Source organism: Caretta caretta, chromosome 19, assembly GCF_965140235.1.
Source record: "Caretta caretta isolate rCarCar2 chromosome 19, rCarCar1.hap1, whole genome shotgun sequence".
NCBI classification, from domain to species: Eukaryota; Metazoa; Chordata; order Testudines; family Cheloniidae; genus Caretta; species Caretta caretta.
This window is the reverse complement of record NC_134224.1, coordinates 19,911,773-19,924,913: the sequence shown is the minus strand read 5'-3', so window position 1 is coordinate 19,924,913 and position 13,141 is coordinate 19,911,773. Positions and strand designations below refer to the sequence as shown.

Here is a 13,141-nt window from a genome sequence, read left to right as displayed (position 1 = left end):
ATCAAGGGAAAGGATTCTACTTGACTACTTCCTAATGCCCAAAAAGAATGGTGGTTGGAAACCAATACTTGATCTCTGCCATCTCAGCCACTTCTTTTGTGAACTCAGATTTCACATGGTGACGTTGGCAGCAATAATTCCATCTTTAGAAAAGGGCATGTGGTTCATGGGCTCTCAATATGAAGGACTCCTATGTTCACCTAGGTATTCACCCTCTTTCCCCCACAGATGTTTTCTTAGTTTTATGGTAGGTTCTGACCATTTTCAGTACAGAATTACTCCCCTTTGGTATAGCGGCCTCCCTGAGTCTTTACCAATGTATTCTTAGTTGTAGCGGCTCTCCTCAGACGTTCCACCTTCTTGTCTTCCCATACCTCAACAACTGGCTCCTTGCTGCTAAATCCTACCAAGAGGGTAGAACCTCTCTGATGCTGTCTCTCCTCTCTCTTCACTGAGAGACAGCATAAGCACTGATAAATCTGTCCCCCTCCCCCCCCCAATCTCTGGACTTTATCAGGGCAGCCTTGAATTCTATCACCACAAGAGCCTACCCACCCATGGACAGGTTCCAGAGCATGAATAACATCATAACTCACATCATAAACTACCCTTGGATACTGGTCAAAGCATCTCTCTCCCTATTCAGCCACATGGCATCGTGCACTTATGTCACCCATTCACAAGACTCCACCTTAGTTGCCGTCAAGCATGGTGACAGTTCTGACCGAGTTTTGTCCTCCCTCCTATGGTGGACAAATCCCCATGCATGGGGGTTCCCTTTATCCCCTCCCCTCCTCTCCGGACAGAGCCATCATTATGGATGTATCCTTGGTAGGCTGAAGAGCCCACATGAACAAAGGGTGTGGACATCTTGAGAATCTAGGATGTACATCAGTATCCTGGAACTGTGGGCAGAATGGAGGATGTGCGAGTCTTTTCTCCTATTCATCTGCTTTCACCATATCACTGTAAAGTCTGACACTACGACTGACTTCTACATTAACAAGCAAGGGGGAGCAAGATCTGCCTCCCTGTGCGCAGAAGCAGTCAGCCTCTGGAATTTGTGTGTCAGCAATCACATCACCCTGTCAGTAGCCTACCTTCTGGGGAAGCAGACTTCCTCAGCAGACACCTCGCACTTGACCACGAGTGACAACTTTGTAACATGATGCTGCACAACGTTTTTCACTCTGTGGGGAACCCGAACTAGAGATGTATTTGCTTCTCAAACAGACAACAATTGCACCCCATATTGTTTCAGAAGAGCCCTAGGTCACTGCTCCCATTGTGATGCTCTGCTTCTTACCTGGTCAGACCAGTTCAACTATGCCTTCCTTCTGCTGTCACTTCTGCCACAAGTTCTATGCAAGTTCCAGCTGGACAGAGTGAGGGTCATCTTGATCGCTGCCTTCTGACCCAGACAGTTCTGGTTCCCCAACCTCCTGCTTATGTCATCTTGCCCACCAATTATACTTCCGACATTCCCCAAGCTCCTGACCCACTGCAACAGCAAGATCAGTATCCCAGAGGTCTCTGGAAGTCGCAGAATCCATGACCTCCGTGACATAATCTTAGCCTTAATTATAGATAGGTGCCAAAGGAGTCTGTCATCCTGTTCTCTAGTGGTGTTTGGTGTCCTGCAGCAGACACCAACTAGTACCCCATCTTGTACTTTATCTGTTAGGACGTTGATCTATAAGCATTCAACATCATTTGCTTCTGAGTTGTTAGTGACACAGAAACAGGTAATGCCATTTTTGACACAATACCACTCTCCCTCCCGTCTTGCCCACACAGTCCTTCCAGCCTCTTTGCTCAAGCTTCTTTCAGTTGAATTCTTTGCTCAGCCTGAGCCTGTTATCTTAACTCCTTCTTGTGTTGAATGCCTTCATCTTTGCAAGGAAAGGCCATTCTCCATAAGCCAACACCGAAATTGCTCGCATCTTGTATTATGAAAATATAGTTTCCGTAAATCTCTCCTCTCTTTTTCCATTGTTCATATAGGTCCACAATACATCCTGTATCTAGGGAACAACTAATGAATTGGATAGCTAACTGCATTCCAGCATGTTGTGGAATTGCTGCTTGTGGTTCCATAGTTGAATTTTGCACCTACCTGGGATTCACACACTTGGTTAGGTATGAAGAATATAGAATGTACTTCTCAAAATTACAGCACTTACTCTTTTTAAGTATAGAATGAATTTTCTGAGAATTTACAAATAAATTGGTTAATTAGTTTAGGAATTAAAATTAATGGGTCCTTTTACGAAGCTCAGCACTCTTTTTTCCTAGATCTGAACAGAAAACAGATGCTTCACACTTCTATTATTTGTAATAATGTAGCACCTTAGAGTCCTAGTCATGGACCAGGACCTCACTGGACTAGGTATTGTAGAAACACAGGACAGAGATGGTCCCTGCCCCAGAGAGCTTACAGCCTAAGCTCATTTATAGTTAACTGAGTGAGATCTCACATGGGCTACATTTTGAAGAATTTATTTTCAGGATTATTGATTATTTTTCAGCCATTCTTCATAATTGAAAGTTTCTCCTTCAGTAAGGGCTGACGAATCATGTTCTGCTATAGAAAATTCCATAAAAAACAGCCATTTTTCAAATTGGCCCACATTGCTCATTGCTCTCAAAAGAGTGAGCTCATAACTTCTCCACAGTTGGGTGGATCTCTTGAGAGGGGCATCCATCCTCCTTTGTTCTCGATGGGACAGAGGCTATAGGCAGGTCTTAGCAAAGATGGCTGGCTTCCCCCCCCCCCCCCCCATTGGGAACAATGGTAATCAGAACCATTTTGAATGAGAGCACCTTAACTGAGGCTTGCTGTGGACATGTTCCCATTGAAAATAGTGGAAGACTTCTCATTTTCAGAGGGCAATTCTCCATACATTCCTATGAAGATTTTTATGCACCAGCCTCAGCTGACAGAAACTTTTAGATATGAAAAATAACGGTAGACAATAGCATTAATCCTAAATCTCCCATTTCAAAAGCTGTCCAATTGTACCAAGTCTGCTCAGCAGAGAGGAGAGTAAGAGCAACTGGGTCTGGGACTGCCCCGTAATAACACAAGGGGAAAAAATAATCAAATGTGTCTTTTTTTCAAATCCATTTCAATTTTGGACAAAATACACTGAAATGTGTCTCTCATATTGATAAGGCATGGCATTGCTATAGGGGAAGATTGTGTGAGTACACTGTGCATTTTTTAACTCTGCATATTGGGATTTTGGAGTTAAGGGTAAATTTAGAATTTACTACGTTTATAATGCTTGATTTGGGAATAATTGTAGAAACCTAGTAATGTATTTTATCCTCAGTTACTTACATGTACTCTCAACCTTACTTCTGTCTTCAGGTAATGTGTCTGGGAATATAAATAGGTTTACAGCTTCAGTTCTAGAACATCTTGAAGCCTGTTCCCTCAGAATTTGTGGAGTGTGTATAACATGCTTTATGTAGATTCCTGTATCTAAGATCTATAAATACATATCTTGTTCAGTGCAAACCTCCAGTTACCATTAATATTGCAAATACAGTCTAATGAAGCTAGGCTTCCAACTCATTCAAAGTCAATGGGATTTGAGTGTCTAATGCCTAGGCATATTTGAAAATGACACTCCAAATCAGTTCTGTGCTTTGGTAAGGCTGTCCTAACTCAAGGCCACACTAGCTAGTTTCCATGAAGAGAGCGTCCAGTGTGGAAGTATTTCATGAAGGACAAAATGAAGGTGTTCTGAGTTCTGTACACTACTGTAGAGGCTTTATAGAACCACACTCCTCCCTCTTTCACCATGCTTTGCCTGGACTTGCTGCTTGCAGGTAGGTGATCAGGAACTTTGCGGTAGGGTTGTGTTCTGTTTGTGTTCTTCATATTCTTGGCCTCATCTATCAAGGAAGACTGGGCTTTTAAAGGCAATCTTTTTGCTGTATTTCACTCACTGCAAAGTCAACTTTTTTTCTTTCCCTTTTTATATTTTTCTAGTGATGTTTATTTATCATCAAGGGACAGACAGATACTTGACTGGCATTTTGCAAATCTAGAATTTGCTAATGCCACACCGCTGTCTACGCTTTCACTGAAGCACTGGGACCAGGTACCTAATTCTTTAAAAAAGCGCTCATAGATTTAGTACATGCATTTCATTCTGACATGTTTCTGTATGTTAGCAAGCATTTCTAAGAAATTTAAGTGTCATGTACCTCAGCATTATCCCTTCAACTTTCATTCTAGATTCTACAGGATATTAACAGAGAGATGGCTAGTTCTTATACATGTTTACTGACAGAGTTCCGGAGGGTTCTGCTAATACCCAAACGGACTGTAATTAGTTTATACTGTTTTATATTTGTTATAGGAAAATAGTCTATACCAATTATTTTATCAGTAATACAAGGGATTTTCTTCTTGTAATTAAGTTAGGTATAGCACTTTAAGTGGAAAAGTTCCCCATTTATTTAACTCTGTACTGATTGATCTATTTTGGTTATAAACTTATGTATTTTTATATATTTCATTTTAGGATGATGATTTTGAATTCACGGGCAGTCATCTGACTGTGAGAAATGGATATTCCTGTGTGCCTGTAGCCTTGGCAGAAGGGTTGGACATTAAATTAAATACAGCAGTTCGACAGGTTCGCTACACAGCTTCAGGTAAATTAAGCTCTCTAACTTCAGAAGTTGCACTACCAAGGAGCACTGTCCTTCGACAATTGCCTCTGTTCCTCACAGGATTCACACACTCCTCACACCATGAGCACAGAGCCATAGAAAAGCAAGGCCTGTAGGGCCTGAACTATTTAGGAAGCTTTAACAGGTTTACAAATAATAATTTTTGGTCGCTTGTTTCTTTAGTTGTGTGGGCTCTGCATCATGTTGCAGCTTGAGTTCCTCATGTCCCAGGTACAACCTGGCCTGCTGATTCCCGTTCATAATGGGATTAAGGTAAATGCAGTAAGGGGTTTTGGTAAGCAGCCTAGCCTGTACTGGTTCTGACAGTAGGAATTCAGTGGGAGAGCATTGTGCTACTAAGAAATGTCCATCACAGATCAGCACATTGTTCTCCAAGGCACAGTTCTATTGGTGCAGGATTTGCTCTGTGGGCCTAAAATGAGACCAAGCAGCATGGGTAGAATCATAGGCTATGTCTACACAGCTAAGGACCTTACAGCGGCACAGCTATACCACTGCAAGGTCTCCCGTGGTAGCTATGTTGGTGGGAGAGCATATCCCTGACTGACAAAAGTTTTACCGACAAAAGTGCTAGGGTAGACATACACAAAGTGTTAGAAGGGATTGCAGGTGTAAACCATTCAAGACAGGTGCCTATTCAGCCTCCTTTTGAAAACTTGCAATGAAGAATCTTCCACAACCTCCGTAGGCAGTCTGTTCCATTGTCCTACTGTTTTTACAGTTAGGAAGTTTTTCCTGAGATTTAATGTAAATCTGCTGTGTTGTAGTTGGAACCCATTGCCTCTTTTCCTGCCCCCTGTGGCAAGAGAGAACAGCCTTTCTCCATCCTTTTTATGGCACCCTTTCAAGCATTTGGAGACGGCTATCATGTCGTCCCCGGTCCCCCCCCTTAATCTTCGCTTTTCCAAACTAAACATACCCAGTTCCTTCGGCCTTTGCACATATGGCTTGCATTCCATCCCTTTGATCATCTTTGTAACTCGCCTCTGGATCGTTTCCAGTTTCTCTACATCCTTTCTTACATAGGTGACCAAAATTGGACACCGTACTCTAGCTGAATAGAGTGGTACTGTCACCTCCTGTGACTTGCATGATGTGCAACCTAAAAGTGCATTTGCTTTTTTTGCAATAGCATCGCATTGCTGGCTCCTGTTGAGGTTGTGATCCACCACAGCTCCCAGATCTTTCTCAGCAGTTGGCAATATCTCTCCCCGCCCTCCCCTTCCCCCTCCCCCCTGGTAGCTTTGTCATCTGCAAACTTGGTTAGTGTGCTCTCCATTCCTACATCCAGGTCATTAATAAAGATGTTAAACAACTCTGGACCCAAAATAGACCCCTGTGGAACCCCACTTGAGTCCTCCCTTGAGTCCGACATCATTCCATTAATAAAAACAACGAGGAGTGGCACCTTAGAGACTAACAAATTTATTTGGGCATAAACTTTTGTGGGCTAGTTAGTCTCCATCTTTGTTAGTCTCTAAGGTGCCACAAGGACTCCTTGTTGTTTTTGCTGATACAAACTAACATGGTTACCACTCTGAAACCTGATTCCATTAATAGTTACTCTTTGTTTGCGGTTGTTTAACCAATTATGTTGCCACTTAATGGTAGTTCTGTCAAGCCTGCATTTCTCCAGCTTATTTACCAGAATGTGATGTGGGACTGTGTCAAAAGCCTTGCTGAAATCTAGATATATTATGTCCACAGCATTCCCCCTATCCACCATATCAGTTACCCTGTCAAAGAAGGAAATCAGTTTGGTTTGGCATGATTTGTTCTTGGTAAATCCATGCTGGCCGCTAGTGATTACTCCTATATCCTCCAGGTTTCACAAATTGAGTGTTTTATACATTGATTCCCAGGTATCAAAGTCAGGCTGACTGGTCTATAGTTCCCCGGCTCCTCCTTTTTACCCTTTTTAAAGATTGGCACTATGTTAGCTCTTCAGTCTTCCAGGACTTCTCCTGTCATCCATGAATTTATAAATATTATTGCCAGTAGCTCTGAGATTTTTTTTCAGCTAATTCCTTCAGTACTTTCAGGTGAGTAGCATCCAGCTATTTGAATTCATTCAAATTGGTCAGAAGATCTAACATTTTCTTTACATATCCCGATCTGCATCCCTTCCCCTTTATTGTCTATGGTGACTTCACTAATCATCCGATTACATTATTTTTTGTGAGAAGGCTGAAGCAAAGTACACATTGAACAGCTTTGTCTTCTTATCTTCCATTAGCAGCACACCTTTTCCAATGAGTAGCGGGCCTACACCATCCCTGATCTTTCTTTTGTTACCTCTAACATTTCTTGCCAGTTGTAACTCAATCTTTGCCTTGGCTTTCCTGATTTCTGTCCTTTTATGGGAGGTGTTTAAAGTTAACCTTTCTCATCTGACTTCTTGATTCTGTACCAATTCAAAGAATGTTATGATTTCAAAGGGATATTTTGAGTTCTGAGACCTTTTTGGGTGAAATCCTTAGATTCTACTGCACAGTCAAAGCATTGTTCTGGAGAAAGTAATGTTGGTCCCAAAGCATCCTTAGTTCCAGACCTGTCTGATCAAGCTGACCAACTTTCCTCTGAGGCCTATATCCCTCCCTTCCTGAAGGGCAAACAGCATAGTTTAAATCTGTTACCAAGCACTATACAGGGCACAAGATGTGCTACAGATCCTGTAATGGGTCAGCTCAGATATGTCATACTGCTTCAAAAGCTCCAAGGATAGAGAGAGTCATTCTTGGTTTCTCAGGTTCTGTGGCCTTTGCGTTGGTTATTACGCGTCTTCCTGTTATTTTTGGATCATTGAAGATTAGGATTGGAAGTGACCTCAAGAGGTCGTCTAGTCCAGCCCTCTGCTTAAAGCAGCACCAACCCAACTAAATCATCCCAGCCATCCCCCTAGGTAACCCACTCCAATGCTTCACTGCCCTCCTAGGAAATAGTTTTTCCTAATATCCAACCTAGACTTCCCCCACTGCAACTTGAGACCATTGCTTCTTGTTCTGTCATCTGCCACCACTGAGAACAGCCTAGCTCTATCCTTTTTGGAACCCCCCTTCAGGTAGTTGAAGGCTGCTATCAAATCCCCTCTCACTGAGGGTGGCTTTGGAGCTGGTGGGTTCGTCAGCTCCCTTGCAGGTTTCAAGTCTAAATATGTCACCTGTTATCAGACCTTTGCCTTCTGGGAGGAGAAGTCCCTTGTTTCCAAGTGTGACGGAATGCACTTTGCATTCACACCTTGCACACTACTGTAATAATCTTTGTGCAAAATATGCCTTATAAAGTATCATTTAAAAGCTAATAACTTGCTGGTCAATCTCATCATCGAGAAATGTATGTAACAACATTGTTTGTGAAGCTATAAAATTCCCTTGTATGATGATGATAGCACATGTTCCAAACCCCACAGACCTGCCCAGGCAGAAGTCAGTAAACAGGTCTGTCCTGAGCAAAGGAATATGTGTTTGACTTAATTTGCATTTAAGCAATCATCAAGCAGAAAGAAGGAAGGGAGGAAACCTGCATGTAAGCATACACAGGTGAAAGAACCCAGAGGAAGCATCCTTCCATCCTAGATAAATTTTCCAGCTGAGAATAAGGAGACATGCTTTTCAAAAGAAGGAGTGAAGCCATTAAAAAGGAGGGGGCAAACAGCAAGTTACTTCTTTCTCCCTGTCCATCTCCCTCTTTGCACCTGAGAAGACAAAAGAAACAGCCGTTGAACTCTGGGGGAGGGGTTTGGAAGTCCTTGAAGTATGCGGTGAGAAACTTAGCTTTGGGTCTAATATAGTTTGAATCTAAGGCCTGATCTACACGTGGGGGGGGGGGGGGTCAATCTAAGTTACGCAACTTCAGCTACGTCAATAACGTAGCTGAAGTCAACATACTTAGACCTACTCACTGCAGAGTCTTCACTACAGTGAGTCGATTGCTGCCGCTCTCCCGCTGACTCTACCTGCGCCTCTCGCAGTGCAGGAGTCAACGGGAGAGCGCTTGGGGGTCGATTATCGCGTCTAGTCTAGACCCTCACTGGATTGATCGCTGCCCACCGATGCGGCAGGTAGTATAGACATACCCTGATATAGTATGGTTGGAAAATGGTTTCCAGAGAGTAGTTATCCGTAGTTAACAGTCAAGCTGGAAGGGCATATCGAGTGTGGTCCTGCAGGGATTGGTCCTAGGTCTGGTTCTGTTCACTATCTTCCTAAATGATTTAGGTAATGGTACAGAGTACAATTATAAAGTTTGCGGATGATACCAAGCTGGGAGGAGTTGAAAGGACTTTGGAGGATAGGATTAAAATCCAAAATGATCTGGACAAACTGGAGTAATGGTCAGAAGAAAACGGGATGAAATTCAATAAGGAAAAATGCAAACTACTCTGCTTAGGAAGGAACAATCAATTGTGCACACACAAATTGGGAAATGACTGCCTAGGAAGGAGTACTGCGGAAAGGGATCTGGGGGTTATTGTGGATCACAAGGTAAATATGAGTCAACAGTGTAACACTGTTGCGCAACAAAAAGGCAAACTACATTCTGGGCTGTCTTAGCAGGAGTGTTGTAAGTAAGACACGTGAAATAATTCTTCTGCTTCGTTCCGAGCTGATTAGGCCTCAGCTGGAGTCTTGTGTCCATTTCTGGGCACCACATGTCAGGAAAGATGTGGACAAATTGAAGACACTCCAGAGAAGAGCAACAAAAATTATTAAAGGTCTTAAAAACATGACCTATGAGGAAAGTTTGGAAAAAAAAAAATTGGGTTTGTTTTGTCTGGAGAAGAAAAGACTGAGGGGGGACATAAGTTTTCAAGTACATAAAAGATTGTTGTGGCTGGGGGATGGGTAATTGTTCTTGTTAATCCCAGAGGACAGGACAAGAAGCAATGGGCTTAAATTGCAGCAAGGGAAGTTTAGGTTGGACAATAGGAAGAACTTCCTAATTGTCAGGGTGTTTAAGCCCTGGAATAAATTGTCTAACACGTTCTTAAAAAACTCCAATGATGGAGATTCCACAACCTCCCGAGGCAAACACCTGTCAGGAATGGTCTAGTTATTATGTAGTCCTGCCTTGAGTGCAGGCGACTGGACTAGATGACCTATTGAGTTTCTTTCCAGTTCTGCAGTTCTATGATTCTGATTTTTAGGCACCAGAAGTGTTTTATCTTTGTTTTTCTTGTAACCATTTCTGACTTCTATGCCTCATTACTTGTGTTCACTTAAAATCTCTTTTTGTAGTTAATAAACTTGTTTAATTATTTTATGTAATGTAGTGTAGAGCTGTCAAGCAATTAACACAATTAATTGCGTGAGTAAACAATAGTATACCATTTATTTATATATTTTTGAATGTTTTCTACATTTTCAAATGTATTGATTTCAGTTACAACACAGAATACAAAGTGTATAGTGCTTACTTTATATTTATTTTTAATTACAAATATTTGCACTGTAAAAAACAAAAGAAATAGTATTTTTCAGTTCACCTAATACAAGCACTGTAGTGCAGTCTCTTTATCATGAAAGTTGAACTTACAAATGTAGAATTATGTACAAAAAATGACTGCATTCAAAAATAAAACAATGTAAAACCTACAAGCCCATTCAGTCCTACTTCAGCCAATAGCTCAGACAAACAAGTTTGGTTACAATTTGCAGGTGATAATGCTGCCCACTTCTTGTTTACAATGTCACCTGAAAGTGAGAACAGGTGTTTGCATGACACTGTTGTAGCCAGCGTCGCAAGATATTTACGTGCCAGATCCGCTAAAGATTCATACGTCCCTTCATGCTTCAGCCACCATTCCAAAGCACATGCGTCCATGCTGATGATGGGTTCTGCTCAATAACGATCCAAAGCACAGCAGACCAACGCTTGTTCATTTTCATCATCTGAGTCAGTTACCACCAGCAGAGGGTTGATTTTCTTTTTTGGTGGTTCAGGTTCTGTAGTTTCCCCATCGGAGTGTTGCTCTTTTAAGACTTCTGAAAGCATGCTCCACACCTCGTCCCTCTCAGATTTTGGACGGCACTTCAGATTCTTAAACCTTAGGTAGAATGATGTAGCTATTTTTAGAAATCTCACATTGGTACCTCCTTTGCGTTTTGTCACATCTGCTGTGAATGTGTTCTTAAAATGAACCTGTGCTGGGTCACCCTCTGAGACTGCTATGACATGAAATATATGGCAGAACGTGGGTAAAACAGAACAGAAGATATACAGTTCTCCCCCAAGGAGTTCAATCACAAATGTAATTAACTCATTATTTTTTTAACGAACATCATCAGCACAGAAGCATATCCGCTGGAATGGTGGCTGAAGGATGAAGGGGCATACGAATGTTTAGCATATCTGGCACGTAAATACCTTACAATGCCAGCTACAAAAATGCCATGCGAATGCTTCTTCTCACTTTCATGTGACATAAATAAAAAGCAGGCAGCAGTATCCCCTGTAAATGTAAACAAACTTGTTTGTCTTAGTGATTGGCTGAACAAGAATTAGGACTGAGTGGACTTGTAGGTGCTAAAGTTTTACATTGTTTTATTTTTGAGTACAGTTATGTAACAAAATATATGTACATTTGTAAATTACACTTTCACAAAAAAGAGATTGCACCACAGTTCTTGTATGACGTGAATTGAAAAATACTGTTTCTTTTGTTTATCGTATTTAAAGTGTAAATATTTGTAATAAAAAATATCAAGTGAGCACTGTACACTGTTTTCTGTGTTGTAATAGAATCAATATATTTGAAAATGTAGAAAAACATTCCAAAAATGTTTAATAAATTTCAATTGGTATTCTATTGTTTAACAGTGCGATTAATTGCGATAAATTTTTTTTAGCTGAGTTAATTGCATGTTCAGTTTAGTCCAGCGTGTTTAATTTAGTGTCTGGGTAACTCCATTTAAGGTGGTAAGCCATTGTGTATTATTCCCTTAAAGCTGTGGTTCTCAAACTGTGGGTTGCAGTGCTGGCATTAACTTGCTGGGGCCCGGGCCTCAAGCCTGGGCCGCAAGCCTAAGCCTGAGCCCCACCGCCTGGAACTGAAACCAAAGCCCAAGAGCTCAGATTACAGGCCCCCGCACCCGGGGCTGAATCCCTTTTGACTTTGGCTTTCCTGCTTGGGGCGGCGAGGGTTGGGCGTGCTTAGGCTTCTATACGACCCTCTTGGGGTTGTATAGTAATTTTTGTTGTCAAAAGGGGGTCTCAGTGCAATGAAGTTTGAGAACCCCTGCCTTAAAGGAATAAGGACTAAATATATCTGGACTGTCCAGGAGAGGGCTGAGTAGTAGGTCTTGTACATTTTGTGGGGGAAATCACATTTTGCCTTGCTATGTGAAAGGGGTCACCGGTATAAATGTTTGAGAACCACTGATCTACTCTGTAGTGACACAATGGGATGGTGAGAGTCTGTTATGTTTTTAAAAAACAATTTAATCTGATTTGAGACCACAAATACTAAAATGCCTTGAACATAATGTGGTTATTTCATGATATATAAGAACGGCCATTCTGGGTCAGACCAAAGGTCCATCTAGCCCAATATCCTGTCTTCCAACAGTGGCCAATGCCAGGTGCCTCAGAGGGAATGAACTGAACAGGTAATTATCAAGTGATCCATCCCCTGTTGCCCATTCCCAGCTTCTGACAAACATAGGCTAGGGACACCATTCCTGCCCATCCTGGCTAATAGCCATTGATGGACCTATCCTCCATGAATTTATCTAGTTCTTTTTTGAATCATGATGTCACTACAGAGTTGATATAGGATTGTTCGAGAGTTTTTAACTGCATTTTTCATCCTAACATGGTGGATTTCTTAATCTGGCTGTATTTTAAAGAATCTTTATTGAGGTTACAGGGAGAAACCATCCCGATGTGTAGAAAGAATAGTAAATATGGCAGGCAACCAGCTTGGCTTAACAGTGAAATTCTTGCTGATCTTGAACACAAAAAAGAAGCTTACAACAAGTGGAAAATTGGACAAATGACCAGGGAAGAGTATAAAAATATTGCTCGGGGATGCAGGAGTGAAATCAGGAAGGCCAAATCACACCTGGAGTTGCAGCTAGCAAGAGATGTTAAGAGTAACAAGAAGGGTTTCTTCAGGTATGTTAGCAACAAGAAGAAAGTCAAGGAAAGTGTGGGCCCCTTACTGAATGAGAGAGGCAATCTAGTGACAGAGGATGTGGAAAAAGCTAATGTAGTCAATGCTTTTTTTGCCTCTGTCTTCACGAACAAGGTCAGCTCCCAGACTACTGCACTGGGCAGCACAGCATGGGGAGGAGGTGACCAGCCCTCTGTGGAGAAAGAAGTGGTTCGGGACTATTTAGAAAAGCTGGACGAGCACAAGTCCATGGGGCCGGACGCGCTGCATCTGAGAGTGCTAAAGGAGTTGGCGGATGTGATTGCAGAGCCATTGGCC

At 42.0% G+C, this 13,141-nt stretch overlaps 1 protein-coding gene across 4 annotated transcripts in view; it reads left to right on the top strand.

Annotated features, from left to right (window-relative positions):
• The window catches only part of KDM1A (lysine demethylase 1A), a 180,090-nt gene that overhangs the window by 128,280 nt on the left and 38,669 nt on the right, over nt 1-13,141 (top strand). For all 4 annotated transcript variants that reach the window (XM_048825892.2, XM_048825890.2, XM_048825889.2 and 1 more), the window contains 2 exons: nt 4,001-4,112; nt 4,539-4,671. In XM_048825892.2, the coding sequence (XP_048681849.1) occupies nt 4,001-4,112; nt 4,539-4,671 (245 nt within the window). The remainder of the gene's footprint in view (nt 1-4,000; nt 4,113-4,538; nt 4,672-13,141) is intronic.